This window comes from Squalius cephalus (assembly GCF_949319135.1).
Source record: "Squalius cephalus genome assembly, chromosome: 1".
NCBI classification, from domain to species: Eukaryota; Metazoa; Chordata; class Actinopteri; order Cypriniformes; family Leuciscidae; genus Squalius; species Squalius cephalus.
The window spans coordinates 25,747,810-25,764,236 of record NC_137122.1 but is presented as its reverse complement, the minus strand read 5'-3'; the positions used below and the strand labels follow the sequence as shown (position 1 = coordinate 25,764,236).

The 16,427-nt window shown below is 40.5% G+C and overlaps 2 protein-coding genes across 2 annotated transcripts in view; both read right to left on the bottom strand.

The window, feature by feature from the left end:
• The window catches only part of mrps7 (mitochondrial ribosomal protein S7), a 154,388-nt gene that overhangs the window by 4,724 nt on the left and 133,237 nt on the right, over positions 1–16,427 (bottom strand). The window lies entirely within an intron of this gene.
• On the bottom strand, positions 1,437–15,174 carry gpr139 (G protein-coupled receptor 139). Its single transcript, XM_079871915.1, has 2 exons — positions 14,959–15,174; positions 1,437–3,639 (listed from the first exon to the last, which is right to left on the bottom strand). The coding sequence occupies exons 1-2, from the start codon at positions 15,080–15,082 to the stop codon at positions 2,672–2,674; spliced, it is 1,092 nt and encodes a 363-aa protein (XP_079728041.1). The 5' UTR covers positions 15,083–15,174; the 3' UTR covers positions 1,437–2,671.

Genomic DNA, 16,427 nt, shown 5'->3' with positions numbered 1-16,427 from the left:
GAAGTGAACTAGAATGAAAAGATTCATTCAAAAGCACTGATTCATTCAATTTGTTCGCTTAAAAGATTAATTCAAAAACGCTTATTTGGATGAAGGTGGGCGGAAAAAATTGTATATGACCTGGCAAACAAGATAAGACAAGAAAATCCCCCTGTGGTGAAAATCCAGTTTTTAATGTTGTTTATATGTCTATGTGGTGTTTTTAATATGCTTTAAGACAAACCATGTGCAAATTCATAAGTCAACACCATTGCTGAGTATTTTCTCCTAAAACCTGCAGTGAACCAAAGACAGTCTCAAAAACACGGTTTGAAATCACTGGTGTCTGACGTTACAAACTACCTTGTAACCAGTCACGTCAACGTACCGGCGGGCTTTAGCATATCATTAACAGTGAACTAGCAGGGAAGACTTGAGAGATGCCAGGTTATCCCTGTATATTCTTCTGGTGATAAGAAAAATCGGGTAGATTTATCAATAATGCGTGTATATTACGATGTTATGATCAACTATATGCAGTTCTGAGTTGTTCAAATCGTTTGTAAGGATGCTGATTTTTAGAAGGCAGCTGTCTGACTGTCTGAGATGCGAACGGTGTAACATTAGCAACACATTATTTGCTGTTTGATAATATAGTCAAGCAAAAGGCTAATCATATTAATTACCGTTATGTGTTCGACGTTGTAAAGAGCGACTCCATTGTGCAGCGTTTACCTCAGAGTTAATTTCTGAGAGGGTGTGAGTGAGTGGAGGCGGGGCTCATTAGCATATTCATATATCCGCGTACACTAAATGAGGCAAGGGTGTAGAGTTAAATTCAAGCTATTTTAAGGCATGAACAATTTTTTTTCACAGGAAAAAACATTTAAATATTTAATTTTGGTGATCAAAGATGAGTTTTAAGGGATACGATTATTGACTACAGGGGGATTTTAATATTTTGGTCCATTTTCCTGAAATTGAAAAACTGTAGCCAACTTTTAGGAGTACAAGAGCATACCTCAAACTAGTCCACAAAGCTAACGGACATGGACTAAAAGCCGTATTAGACTGAAAGCCTCAATCTTTAACATGGACGCTGTAATGGAAATTGACCATTTTCAGTTGTGTAAGAAACCATTTTTTACCACCATCACAGCTTTCAGCAGAACCACCTTCATTTATAGGCCCTGCTGTAACAAGACAGGTGAATACAGCCTTGTCTACGACAGAGATCATACATTTTTAAGTCTACCTTATCTACGAACATGTTCCCCGCTGTATTGTTTAAATATATATGCACCACAGTTAAAGCACTCCAGATGGCAGCCTGTTACTCCACGCCACTGTGAAGATAAATGAACGTGGTTTTTCCCCAATAGCTCACTCTGGAGAAAGTAATTGATTTTATTTGAAAAGTGTTCTCTTTTTCTCTTTCTTTCTTTTTTTTTCTTCTTGAGGCTGCCCAGCAAAGGATAAATGAGTCTGTGTACATGTGTGGTAGAAGTTACAAAGTCTTAATTATTTAGTGTTTGCCACTGTGATAGAAAATCCTTTCATGTACTGAGCAATGAGTGTCTTAGAATATTGATTGAAACGATGAAGAATAATTCCACTCTAAAGGTATTTTTTTGCCTTAATTGTACATTTAACAGTCAGTTGCACCAGAAGCTTTTTTTGTTGAAGCAGAAGTCTTTGCGTTTCATCTTTATCAGGCAGCAATACTGAAGCGGGTTTCCAGCACTGAGCATATCTAAAGGCTAGAATAAGAGCTTGTGTTGTTTGCGAGCAGCCCTTGGAGACCAACAGCATATTAAACCAAAATGCCAGCATTGTTTTTTAATATCACAAAGGGAGGGAGTGCTCTGTCTCTTTGCTGAGAAGGTTAGAGGGGAAAGGTGGTTCACAAAGAGTAACATCTTGTTGGCTCCAGCTTCAAATCCTTTTTCTGCATGTAAAATGTTGCTTTGGTTTGCAATGAACTGAAAAACATGCTAGCTAGGGCTTGGCGATACATTGAATACAGGCAATTTTATCGCAATATCTTTTCTGACGGTATAAAATTAGGGAATATTGTGTATGTCCTGATAATGTTAAAAGCTTAGCTTATAAAGACAAAGGTTTCTTTTTACAACATGTCAAAACAGCATTTCGCGTTGTGTCTAATCACACATGTCTGTTGAGCGCTGAATGTATGTACTTTGTAACAATAGTTATTTTTTATAGCTAGGGGGGGCAGAAAATCACCTTTTAAAATTTTTGGCGAGCAAATGGAAAAATATTGATATATGCAATTTTTAGCCATATCGCCTAGCCCTAGAGACAAACTGATCTTTTAATCACATCAATGTGTATATTGGAACAAATGGACAGTCATCATCGCCTGGAACGCAAGCAAGCCTTTCATGATTTCTCTTGACTTTGAGATTAAGTCTTTTTTTGCATTAATACCCTGATAGGCATTGGCATGTTATCGGTTAAAAACGACCACTCCTGCGTGTTTTGTTGCCAGAGAAAGAACCTCATTTTGGCCGCAAGTTGTCTCAGAACCTGACATTGGATCTCTTGTTGAGGCACTTCCTAACAAACCGTTCAACGCCTTCTGCTTGTCACCAGTCGGGAAGGACTTTCCCCAAGCTCGCCCGGCTCAGCAGCCAGGGTTATATTGGCATGGCATCGCTTGTGTTGGCGATCAAGATGATATGCAGACTGGTTTCCCGTTCTTATCGTACTGGTACACCAACATCTTGATGCAGTGTGAGTTGGCTGGTGAGATCCATGGGCTGCTGGTGATAGAGAAGTTGTGACTGGCGTAAAAAGGTGGAGGCTGCTTCCTACATCGGAATAAGGCCTTTAGCACCGTGGCAGCCATCCTGCGGAAACGCTTGCTGATGAAGCAGTACAGGAAGAAGTTGACCCCGGTGTTAAGCAGCGCGAGCATGTTTGCCACATCCGTGACCAAGTGCAGCAATCTGGCCGGGCCAGGCGTCGCCGGCTGTGCAGTGTAAAGATGGTAAAGGATCATGAGCGTGCGCGGTGCCCACAGAACGGCGAACACCGAGGTGATTGCCAGCAGGATTGCTGTGGTCTTTCCGGTTGAGTACCCTCGAAGACGGAAGCAGTTACGTCGGCAGCGGAGCTTGCGTACGATGATGGCGTTGAGCGAGAAGAAAACCGAGCAGGGGAGCAGGTAAACTGTGGCGCAGTGAACCCAAACCAATACGTGCTGCCCTGCACTGCTGCTACGGCCGCCGTTACTCGCTCCCGGGAGTCCGTGCCACAGCTCCGGCCACCAGTAATACGGGATGCTGGAGATTAGGCAGCCGGCGTACACCGCCAAGATCACTTTGCGGGTTCGGGCCGGGTAGGATACGGTGTGGTAGCGCAGCGGATGGCACACGGCGATGTAGCGGTCCACGGTCAGGGGCACCGTGATCCAGATGGAGGTGTGGATGGAGGAGAACTCCAGAACCTGCACGGCTTTGTTGAGCGAGTGAGGCAGAGGCGCTCCGAGAATGAAGTCCTCAAAAAGGAAGTCCACGAACACGATCAACAGCAGGACCAGGATGTCGGCTACGGCCAGGGCCAACAGGTAGTTATAGGAAGATTTCTGTCGCCGCAGCACCAGCTGAGAAAGGATGATCACCGTGAGGATGTTTGCTGAGGAGCGTGAGAAGAAATAGACAGAGATGGTGAGAAGAGAGAGTGAGGGGCGGGTGAGAAATTGATGAAGTCAGTCTTGCACTCGTAAGTTTAATAAAGAAGCATTTTTATTATCCTGCAAGAATGAATCATACAATATTGCACTGAAATTGCAGCACCATAAATAGATAGAAAATATAGGTTTTTCCACATCTACTGAACAAAATCACATAATATATGCAAAGCATTTGACTGACACACACATCACGCATACACTCGTCTTAATATGCATGCATTCACATGCACACGTTTACATGCATTTCTGTTCACATGTAGAAGAACATGAATAATTAATTCATGTTCGAACACATGCATTTGCACTGCACAGTCAAACACATATGCTGAGTCCCAATTCGCATACTATCCGTCCTAAATAGTATGCGAAACTAGAATTAGTACGTCCCAAATCGTAGCATGTTGAAATGAGTATTCCAAAGATACCCGGATGGTCTACTATTTCCGGTTAGAATTCGAAGTGCAGATCAATGCACACTCTAACGGCTAATATTGCCCACAACCCATTGCGTGCGGGAGGGAGGAGCTTTGCGGTGATGATGTTGATGTAAACCTGGCAGTCGGATGCAGCAACGGAGATGCGCCCTCAGTTTTTAAGTGTAAGAATTCAAATGTTTAACCCTAATTAAAGTTATATTTTATTGTCTCGTAATATTAATGGGTTTATGTTGTGCCAAAAAAGTACCGTGTTTATCTTGTAGGGTCCGATGAAGAAACCGAGCGCCTCATTGCAGGCTACAAAACAATAAATAAAAAGGCTCTAGTACAGTGTCATGCAAGTGTCTTTTTTAATGTATTTCTTTTGATGTTTCTGTCTGACTTATTTGTAGTAATACTGTGGCTGTACATATGTTAACTTTATCAGTCCAACCAAAGAAACATGGTTACTACACTTTTACTATAGTAAAAGCATGGTTCATTTTCATCGGGGTATTTTTAAGTATTATACATAAGTATAAGATTAAGTATAAAATACGTTAAACAATAGTTACACTATAAACTTTAAATAATTTAACTCAGAAAATAAGTAGCGCTAGCTTTTGTTACACACATTTGCACATGAACGTCAGAACCAGCCGCCTCACAAACGACCTGCGTTTGGTTGATCTACGACGACGCCCTGCTTCACTCCTCAATTTGGTAAACACATTGTAAATGTATTGTGGAAAAAAAGATGGGAATAGTAAGTAAAATTATATTGGATATATATAAGAATGAATGAAATGTTAAATGTTTTGTTAACAGTCCCGGTGTGCGTAACTAGGCAACCACGCTCAAGTTCACGTTGCATGACGTCATCGAAGTATGTCCCAGAACGTGCATACTTTTTTGCTACACACTCAAAAGTATGTACTTTTTCATCACAAAAAAAGTACATACTTTTAGGTTGTAGTATAAGTAGGCGAATTGGGACTCAGCCATACACTCACCTAAAGGATTATTAGGAACACCTGTTCAATTTCTCATTAATGCAATTATCTAATCAACCAATCACATGGCAGTTGCTTCAATGCATTTAGGGGTGTGGTCCTGGTCAAGACAATCTCCTGAACTCCAAACTGAATGTCAGAATGGGAAAGAAAGGTGATTTAAGCAATTTTGAGCGTGGCATGGTTGTTGGTGCCAGACGGGCCGGTCTGAGTATTTCACAATCTGCTCAGTTACTGGGATTTTCACGCACAACCATTTCTAGGGTTTACAAAGAATGGTGTGAAAAGGGAAAAACATCCAGTATGCAGCAGTCCTGTGGGCGAAAATGCCTTGTTGATGCTAGAGGTCAGAGGAGAATGGGCCGACTGATTCAAGCTGATAGAATAGCAACTTTGACTGAAATAACCACTCGTTACAACCGAAGTATGCAGCAAAGCATTTGTGAAGCCACAACACGCACAACCTTGAGGCGGATGGGCTACAACAGCAGAAGACCCCACCGGGTACCACTCATCTCCACAACAAATAGGAAAAAGAGGCTACAATTTGCACGAGCTCACCAAAATTGGACAGTTGAAGACTGGAAAAATGTTGCCTGGTCTGATGAGTCTCGATTTCTGTTGAGACATTCAGATGGTAGAGTCAGAATTTGGCGTAAACAGAATGAGAACATGGATCCATCATGCCTTGTTACCACTGTGCAGGCTGGTGGTGGTGGTGGAATGGTGTGGGGGATGTTTTCTTGGCACACTTTAGGCCCCTTAGTGCCAATTGGGCATCGTTTAAATGCCACGGCCTACCTGAGCATTGTTTGTGACCATGTCCATCCCTTTATGACCACCATGTACCCATCCTCTGATGGCTACTTCCAGCAGGATAATGCACCATGTCACAAAGCTCGAATCATTTCAAATTGGTTTCTTGAACATGACAATGAGTTCACTGTACTAAAATGGCCCCCACAGTCACCAGATCTCAACCCAATAGAGCATCTTTGGGATGTGGTAGAACGGGAGCTTCGTGCCCTGGATGTGCATCCCACAAATCTCCATCAACTGCAAGATGCTATCCTATCAATATGGGCCAACATTTCTAAAGAATGCTTTCAGCACCTTGTTGAATCAATGCCACGTAGAATTAAGGCAGTTCTGAAGGCGAAAGGGGGTCAAACACAGTATTAGTATGGTGTTCTTAATAATCCTTTAGGTGAGTGTACATTCACACTCATGCACTGAAATGTACATTCTTAAACACTTTAAACACTCTTAAAGTCATATGCATGAGTTTGAATGCATGCATTCACATCATCCATACATTAACAATCCTGTGCATGTATTGACACTCAAATTCACATATATGCACATTCACGTTCACACACATGCACATTCACACACATGCACGCACATTCATTTCACACACATGCACATTCATGTTCACACACATTCACGTTCACACACGCACATTCACATATTCACATACACACTCATTCATACACATGCACATTAATTTCACACACATGCACATTCATTTCACACACACTCATTCATACACATGCATATTCACATACACACACTCATTCATACATATGCACATTCAGATGTTGACACGTGCACACACATTCATACACGTGCAACATTGAGTACAATCACATTCACATGTCAAATACTTCAGAGATCTTGACCTTCTGAGACTTTTTCATTCAATTGGTCCTTCTTCTTCCTACCTGCCTGTTTTCCTCCACAGCTTTGACCTCTGTCTCATTGTGACCTTCAATAAAACCTGCAGCAACATGTGCACAATTACATCCAAACGCTTGTGCTTATGCAATGCTCTGCGTCCAGGTCACAATGACCCAGGAAAAAGACCCAAGGATACACAGACCCCCTAGCATCCGCCCCTTCCTCTTCTAATGCTTTCACTGCTCTGCTTCCACCCAAACCTGTATTGTTTGTTGCTCACGCTCAGGCAGAGTGAGATGTACGGGTATAAGAAATGACCAGCGACTGCCATTACCTCTCACTGTGATGAAAAGAGCGTGCACAACAAAAGTGCTGCCTTTGTTCAAGCCAAACAATTTAACACAGCGGGAGGATAAAGCCTCATTACAATAGACCTCAGGAAACATTCTGGTGTGTTAACCTAAAAAGAAATTCGCAGCAAATTTCATACCTGTCGCCCACTGTAGCCAATAGGCTGCTGTGTGGAAGGGTATACTGGATGAAAAACTTCAAAGTGTTTTGCACCCGTGGTGTGTCTCTGTCTGCCTGACAGTCATTTGGGCTGCTAATAAAGATGGAATTGGATTACATATGCCAGTCAGGAGTCTGGAGAATCGCACTTCACAGTTCCAGAACATCAGCTGATTACAAATTACAAAGACTCCAGCTTCAAACTCACACATTTGCATAAACACCTGCAATCTCAGGCACACAAGCATCCTTTTCTAGATGTATAGAAATATGGAGAGACAGGCAGAGATGGGTTTGATCGACACGTGCATAGTCTGTTCATAATCAAGTTTGGAGAAAAGTTCTCTTATAACTTTTCAGAAAAAAAGCAAATCAAGCTATCTATCTCTCTCACAGTTGAACTTGTACATAAACACATTGCAGTCCTTACAGCACTGTTCCCAGAGGAAAATGTTATTGCCTGTTTAGAAGTGTTTTTAGGTTCATTTACGTATATGTGGTTGGAGGAATAGCACTAGCATACTACTCTTATTATTTTTGCAGAAACAGTAGTAATCTAGAATACGGTTCCAAATTCAGCATCTGACTAATATTAGTCCAGGTTAAATGACGCACAAATGTGATACTGAATGCTAATTTGCTTTAAATCTCCCTTGTGCCTTTTTTTGGACACATTTTGGGAAGCGTACAATGTTGCGTTCTTTGAATATACAGTTTCATTACAATTCGTTATAACCTCTAACATTACATTACATTTCCCATTGGTTTACAGACAGAAGTGAGCAGTGCTTGGGAAGCAATTGGAAAACTTTTTTGTGCACATTTCAGGAAACCTCCGTAGAGAGCGGGTGCAATCACGTGTATGCCAAGTTCAGAAGAGGGCTGTGTTTGAAATCACCCCTTATACCCTCATTCACTATTCCCTACATTATACCACTAATGTCGTTCACTTGAAGTGAAGGAGTGAATGAAAACAAGTGAGTGAATTCAGAATTCAATGAATTCAAACTGCATTTGTTTGTGCTGTTTAATAATCATTTGAAACTTAGCAAGCTCCAGTAGTAATGAAAAGATTGATCTCTGTCATGGAAACTATGTAGAAACCTGATTGAACAATTTAATAAACAATTGAAAAGGAATCTATTCCTGTATGATATTACGCTGGACCTACATTGGACCAGCGGTTTGGAAAATGGATGGATGATTCAGATGTGGGCGGCATCTTCTGGTCAGAAGCGGGAATTCATTCGACTCTCACAGTGCATTATGGGTATTGTCTAGCCGTTGAGCATACACTCATAGTGTATGAGTGTATGCTCATACACACTCATACACAATAGTGTATCGCTTTTACACTCGTTATTGCGGTGCATTGTGGGATTCAATGACTGCACTCGATAACGTCAAAGACAATAGAGCTGGTAAGTCCCGCCCCTTCCGCTAACCCCACTGTACCTCTAGGTTGAAAAATCGTCAATGCAAGTGAATGTGAGAAAATAATTATTTTCTGGTCCCGTTTGAATTTTGGCATGAATGTGAACATATGTTGTCTGTGAATTTTTAATATAATTTTTCGTGTGAAGAATGCTACAATTTAGCGGGTAGAAGTTTGATACGGTTAGATTTTGTGTGAGAGCACTTTGTGGATCTGAAGAAAGAACAGCCCATTTGGTTTGAATGGTGACATTTGGGTACAAAACACACAGGCATCTCGATCTGTCTCCATAGATTATCGCAGCATTAGCACCGTGATTTGACAAGTGGAGGGAAAATGTGTTATGGGGTGACGTCACATAGGCGACATGTAGTCTTTCTCGTTGTGTCTTTTCCACAACTGCTAGCCAAAGAATCATACAATATACTGTCACACTCGTAACATGAAAAATTATATAAAAAATTCACAGACAACATATGTTCACATTCATGGCACAATTCAAACGGGACCAGAAAATAATTATTTTCTCACATTCACTTGCATTGACGATTTTTCAACCTAGAGGTCCACTTGGGGTTTTACGGATGGGCGGGACTTACCAGCATAGAATAACACAAGATGCGTCACTCGTATTGTATTGAATGGGGAAAAGTGCAATGCTCAATATGGCGGAATAAGCCCCGCCTTCTAAATAAGAGCCAATCGCCAATTGGTAAAGTCATCGCGTCACTGCAGCTGCCGTTAGAAGCTCTGGTTCCTATAGACCTTATGTAGCTCCGCCCCTTTTCAGCGCTGCGCTCATTGTCTTTTGACTTCCGGTCTGTATTTTCACAGCGTTTTGCGTGTTTATTAATGAACGGCTCGTTTTAAAATCTTCCCGGTCGATTTACATTTGTTTAGTCATCTGCTTTAAACATTACAGTCCTCATGATAACTTTCGTTAACTTTACATTAAGTAAATCCACTTAAAAAGCTAATTACTCCTGGACAGAAATGCCATATAAATATACAGAGCGACCGCAAAACGGAAGTTAAAAGACAATTTTCCAAAGATGGCGGCGCCCTTGTTTCTCTGGCGCATAAGGTCTATAGAAACAGACAGACGTGCGCTTACACATTAGCTTGATCCAGCCTGAAAAAAAATAATGTTTTCTGTCAAGATTCCAGCATTTAGAAACAACATTTATGAGACAGTTGTCAGATTTCATTGGTGATTTCAAATATGAAATTTAATCATAAGCTTGGCGAACAGTTTTGGTGAATTTGATGTTTCCCCATTCAAAGAGATTAGGAGCTGCACTTGCATGACTGAGAGGCGTTTCAAAGATGGCCCAGGATTGAGCTATAAAATGAATATGAATTTGAATTAAATGAAATGATATCTGAGTTCATTTGAGTTGAGCAAATCTGAGCACAATTGAGGGCTCTTCTGAAACGTGGGATCTTTTATAAAGAGAAAATCCCAAGATTCAAGAGACATGTCTCCTCTTGATGGCATTGCTTTCTAAAGAAACAATAGAGATCTCATTTTAGATTTGTCTTTCTTTTCTACAGGCTACACAAAACAAGCTTTCAGGTGTCAAACTCACTCCTTGTTTCCCTTTTTTTTTTTTTTTTAATGAAGGTTATTTTTTGTGTCTTTTTGTGTAACAGAAAATAAATTCAGTTTGATTTCCTCTTCAACTTATTGCTATATTGTTTTTTGTGATACTAATGGATATTATATGTGAAACTGAATGACTCACTTTTCTCTCATGGGCATCTAATTCTGTAGTTTGTTTAAATTCAGTATTATCAGTTTAAGATGTGTCCCAGTCTTAAACATTTAATGTTGAGTGTTCATTTAATTCTGTCAGTTTATCTCAGTGAGTCTTTAAGTTATCAGACTGTGAATCTGTATGTCCTTGGCTGTGTGGATCAGTTTGTCTTGCAGACGTCGTGTCTATGTGTGTTCAGGTGTATCAGAGTGTCACTAAGGCTGCAGTCAAAAATAAAACCCAGATTCACCAAATCCCACTCTCAACTCCCAGTTTTACTTTCCTTATCCGCTTTATTCTTCCTTTATACTCCACTGTCCATTGTACTTTTGTTTGTGGATTTCGCTTTCTCTGGATTAATCTCTCCAGATGCTCCACTGTGAATGTACTTTATTTAGACAAACAAAAGGGATGCACTGCGCCCTGGAGGTCGTACATTTCCTGGCATTTCCATTTAGCTGGTCAACATCGTAAGCATATTGATTTCACTTGACTCCTGTGTTTATGCAGGTCTCTGCAGGGTCCAGAACAGGAGCAACCGATTTTAATGTCTCAGTTTGCTTTGAATTCACACGTGTTTGTGTCCGAATGGAAAACTAGTGTATTGCTTACACTACATACTTGATTCTGCATGTTTTTCTTTCATAAAGTAGTAGATAGTCCACAGTTTTGGCAGACATTTTATAATGTTGTCACATTACCTTGCGATGTTGGGGGTTTCATTCAACTAGTGACATCTTACTTGCTTTTTTTTTGTTTGTTTTTTGCATTGTAAAATTGTCTAAACTTTTGTCAGTTCAAATAAATAACGAGTCTGTAATAATGAAACTGCAAAATATGCATATACTGCAGAAACTCAAAAGAAGCATTGCTGATGAGATCTCTTTACTATCTCATTTGTTTTTCCTGGATACCAATGTGGCCCACCTGGTTTTAAGAAGCTTGTTCGTCGATCAGATCACAAGTAGACGGCATTAAATACAGGTGTAAATGGGGTCTAAAACTTGTTGAGCTTTCGACCACTTCCAGAGATGAAAACACATTCGACCGAATTGCTTTTTTAGTGTAGATGCTCAGGTGGTCGAATGCATTCAAACAGCCACAAAAGATGCTAACTCTCCACATACTAACCTAATGAGTAAATATTATGGGAAGCGCGATAGACAGACGGGATTTAAACTTGGTCAGCTAAAGACCCAAGTTTGGTTTAAAGATGAAAAACATACCAATCACAATGTTCTCTCAACATTCCTGATTTCTAACACACACTCACAGCGTTCGGCTGGTCTTGCGGCTTTCAGAGCAGAAACGAAAACTGCTATTCTCCATATATGTTTTTCCGTTGTCTCCCGGCAAGTTCATATGTGACCCTGGACCACAAAACCAGTCACATGGGTCAATTTTTTAAAATTGAGATATCATCTGAAAGCTGAATAAATAAGCTTTCCATTGATGTATGGTTTGTTAGATAGGACTATAATTGGCCGAGATACAACTATTTGAAAATCTGGAATCTGAGGGTGTAAAAAAAATCGAAACATTGAGAAAATCGCCTTTAAAGTTGTCCATTTATGTTCGCGATTGTGTTGCATTCGCTCACAAAAATATTTTTTTTATATATATATGGTATATATTCGGTAGGAAATTTACAAAATATCTTCATGGAACATGATCTTTACTTAATATCCTAATGATTTTTGGCATAAAAGAAAAATCTATAATTTTGACCCCTACAATGCATTGTTGGCTATTGCCATAAATATATCTATGCTACTTTTGACTAGTTTTGTGATCCAGGGTCACATATGTAAATTGTGCAAGCTTATTTCGTCCATTAGATTGAAAGATCTGAAGAAAAAAAACATTTACCCACCCATAGATCCTCACCTCGAAGAAATCAGGACAGAAGTGGTTGAAAGTGGACAAAAGAGACAGATTAAAACACCAGGTGTAAACAGGAATGTGTTTCCCTCATCTGCTTGTGATCCGATCAACCAAAACGCATATTAATACCAGGTGTAAACAGGGCCTTAGATTACATTGAGAGCAAATTGAGACTTTAGCAAAAGTCTCCTGCTTCTCAGATGTTTCTCCTATGAATGAGATCCCAGTAATCTCACATGAATCTCTAAGAGTTTCAGGAAAGATCTTAACGTTGTCTCAAACTGTGCTCAGATTTAACAAGATAAAGTCTGCAATGAACTTTTCCCTCTGGGTTCAGCAACTCTCAGGTTTCCAGACTTTCTGATGGTCCTGACCCAAACACAAAAAAAGCTCACAAGCACTTTCCTCACCGAGGCGGTGAGCTCTCAAAGAGCCCCGGATCGTTTACCTAAATTGAAAATCATTGGCTCCACCTCTTAAGTGCATAACACCACCAGGGTAATGTAGAGCCGGCGAGAGGATCGTTACTGTGGATCTGTGACCTTCCAGCAGACGCAGTATAGTCACTCTCTGGATAAAAACCCTTCATCTTCAATAGAAATCACCAAAACACATAAATCAAATAGTCCTTCAGTTAAAAAAGGCAATGAAATAAGACCAACTGCTTCCAATTAGTGACCTTTGAGCTTAACCTCCAGCGAACAATCGAACAGGCATGAGCTCATCTCAACACACTCGTATTTCTGTGGTTTCTACTGTTTCGGGTATAAAATGTTCTTCGAATTTCATTAAACTGTAAATTACAGGTTCTCACAAGTTGCCACTCAGTTCACAGCCATGCAGCTAAACTTGAAGTTATTTGAAGGAAATTATTATAATTTTTTTAAGCATAATGAGCATGTGACAGTTGGCATGTGTCAAATTTAAATAGCTTCTAAGACTTGACACCTGAACGTTGCCGAACTGTCTTTGACGTCAATGTCTCTTCCTTTTTAAAAGACTACTTATTTTGCTGCTCTAAATATGCACAATTAATTGCACATTATCATTTGCATTTAGCATATTTTTGTTTCAGAACAGACATGCAACCCACTGCTATACTTCATGGTCGTGTTAAACCACAATATTTTTTAATCATTTGTACGCAATTTTACAATGAACTGGTGATCTACATGAAATATTTGCTTTTTTTTTTTTTTTAAAAGGACAGAATTGCAAAAGCAAAAAGGTGATTCAAAATGATACATTTACAATGTACACTTTCCTTCAGACATTATTTTAAAATGTATCATTCCTTGTTATATAAATGTTATTTGTTACTTCTGTTAAAACAACCTCACTCTTCACCTTCTTTCTCTTTAATCACACATGCTTTTAGTCAACCTCTCTCTCTTTCCACTCTCTTCCCATCCGTTCTCCATGTTTTTCTCACTTTCTGTGCACAATGCCTTTGAGAGGTTTCTCTTCTTCACCTCTATCTATCCAAAATCACTGCCAGGTGTGATGACTTTCACACAGCGTTGAATAAAGACTCTAATCTCGTCTCATCACGCTTCTTGTTTGTCCCAGAAACCCGCATCAAGAGTCGGAAATTCAAGCCGCTATTTAGCAGTTGAGCAACAGGAAGACTGACTGCCTCCGAAAGCAAATGAAAATATTTGTGTAAACTGCTCAGGCTGAGTGCTTCGCTCAAGGGCACAGTGATTTATCTCAATCTGACAAAGAAATCATTCCACTGAAACTGTGCCACACGCCATCCGACCTGAGAGGGAAGCTTAGATTAAATATGCAGCACACCTGCAAATAATACCAATTGTCATAAATGAGCAATCAACCTCCAATTGTGTAGGGACAAAATATAATTTTAGTCTCCAAACGGGTGAATATTAAACGCCGGAGGCCAATTATTAATATGACGACTAATCAAGATGTCTGATGCATCATCTGTCTTGCTCCCCAGGTCATTCCAGTTAGAGCCGGAACTAATTTCATCATCTGTGGAATAACAGGTATTTCTTGCTGATTTATGATTACAAGCCCGTGGAAATAATGTGAGACTCTGTATTCTGTCCTGTCACACAGATGACCTTTGGAAACACTGTTTTCCCACAGTTCTGATGGCAGTTGCGTCCCACAAGGTTACGGACAATTTCGTCAAGGATGTTACTAATCAAGATTAAGTGGGACTAAAGACAACACTTTAAGAATCTGCTTGAAAAAAACAGCTCGACCACAAATGTGAATATTTATCCAAAAAGACAAAAGCATGCATAAACATACATTGTGCACTACGCAATCAAGATTTTAAGAATCTGCATGGAAAAACTGTATTGATAGATTACAAATGTGAATATCGGAGGCAAAGCATTTCTCTCACCCCAATGCAGTTCACAATTACACAGTCATGCATAAAGCCATGCATTAAATAATACGAATTTGATGAAGGATTGATCACCCACAAATGTGAATATTGGGGACGATGCACTCCTCTCACACCATGCACTTCATAAATACATGCATGAAAACATACAATGTGCACTAGTAATCTTTCTTGTGTCTTTCTTACCAGGCAGGCCGAGGCACAGCAAGGAACTGTAGTAAATGACGGGAAACTGTCCGAGAGGGCAACCGCGAGGACTCCAAGAACTGGAGTTGGTGGACAGTACGGTGAAGATGTGGCTGTGCTCCATGGCCTCTCTGCCCTCCTTCTTTAAGCTCCAGAGAGGAGACGAACCACAGCCGAACCACAGCCGGACCGCAGGACACGCAGAGGGAGAGCCGGCTGGCACGTGTGAGAGTCAGAGAACGACTGCGTGTGTGTGTGTGTGTGCGTGGAAGAGAGACGCAGACGATGAGAGGAGATGAAGTCGGCGATGTGATGGGAAGAGAGGCAGGGATGTGAGGAAGAGTGTGTGTGTGAGGAGAGGTGGAGGAGACAGAGAGAGAGCGAAAGAGAGAGAGAAAGAGGAGGGGGGTGTTGAGAGCTGGTGAGAATGAAATCTGGGGAGGCATGAACGCAAAAAGGGTGAAAATAAGTGACGAGAAAGGAGGGGGGTGTGAAGGAGAAGAACATTGGAAGAGCAAGAGGCGTGAAGTGAGGAAGAGACGATTCGTGTTGACACCACCGAGAGGTGATTTTTTTTTTTTCAGTGGTGACACACTCGTGCAGCTGAAGAGTGACCCAGTCCTGAATAAGAGCTGTAGCATGACTCGACTAGTTCACATCAGTTACATGTACAGTACGTCCACAGCACACAGTGATGCTTAGCATTTTGGCATTTTGTGAAGTTGTGAATTTTGTCATTATGTTGGGATCTAGCTTTTATTAATAATTATTATTTCAATTATTTTATTTGCTGTCACAAAACTTTAGAAAATTATCATAATAATATGTATCATTATTATTATTAGGGATGTTCCGATACCACTTCTTTCCAGAATGTGTAAAGTACAGATTTTTTTTCAGTACTTGATGATTTTTTTATTTTATTTTTTGGTACTTGTACAATAATTTTTTTGTATTTGCAATACCGATTTCTGATACCTGAACCAAAAGAATATTAATCATATTAGTTGCTTTATTTTGTTTAGTAAATAGATGTTGCCTTCCAAGTCTTTTTAACTGGTGATTTTCATGCCTGTTAAAATGTATTATACGAGCTTCTGTTACTTCTGTTACTGTTACAAGTCAGTCCTGAAGTGTCAACTAGTCTCTCCTCTTCCGCCGTATCCAGATCCGATGAAGGACCTGCGCCTGGACGCGACGACAACGCAGTACTGAAGTGTCAACCAGTGTCAGATGGTGGATCTGCACCTGGACCCAACCATGACGCATCCCTGAAGTGCCAGCCTCAACCCTGTGAAGGCCTCATCGACACAACCAACTTCTGACCTGTAATGCTGCCTGGATCATAATCATACACTGTTCGCTCATTGGCCAGAGGAGAACTGCCCACGACTGAGCCTGGGTTCTCCCAAGGTTTTTTTCTCCATTCTGTCTCCTGATGGAGTTTTGGTTCCTTGCCACTGTTGCCT

What these genes read in the sequence shown, in the direction of transcription:
- gpr139 (XM_079871915.1), bottom strand. Translation starts at nt 15,082, where the DNA reads ATGGAGCACAGCCACATCTTCACCGTACTGTCCACCAACTCCAGTTCT. An exon ending in GCTGTGCCTCGGCCTGCCTG is followed by an intron (nt 3,640 to 14,958) that starts GTAAGAAAGACA and finishes CACGCTCCTCAG; the next exon opens with CAAACATCCTCACGGTGATC.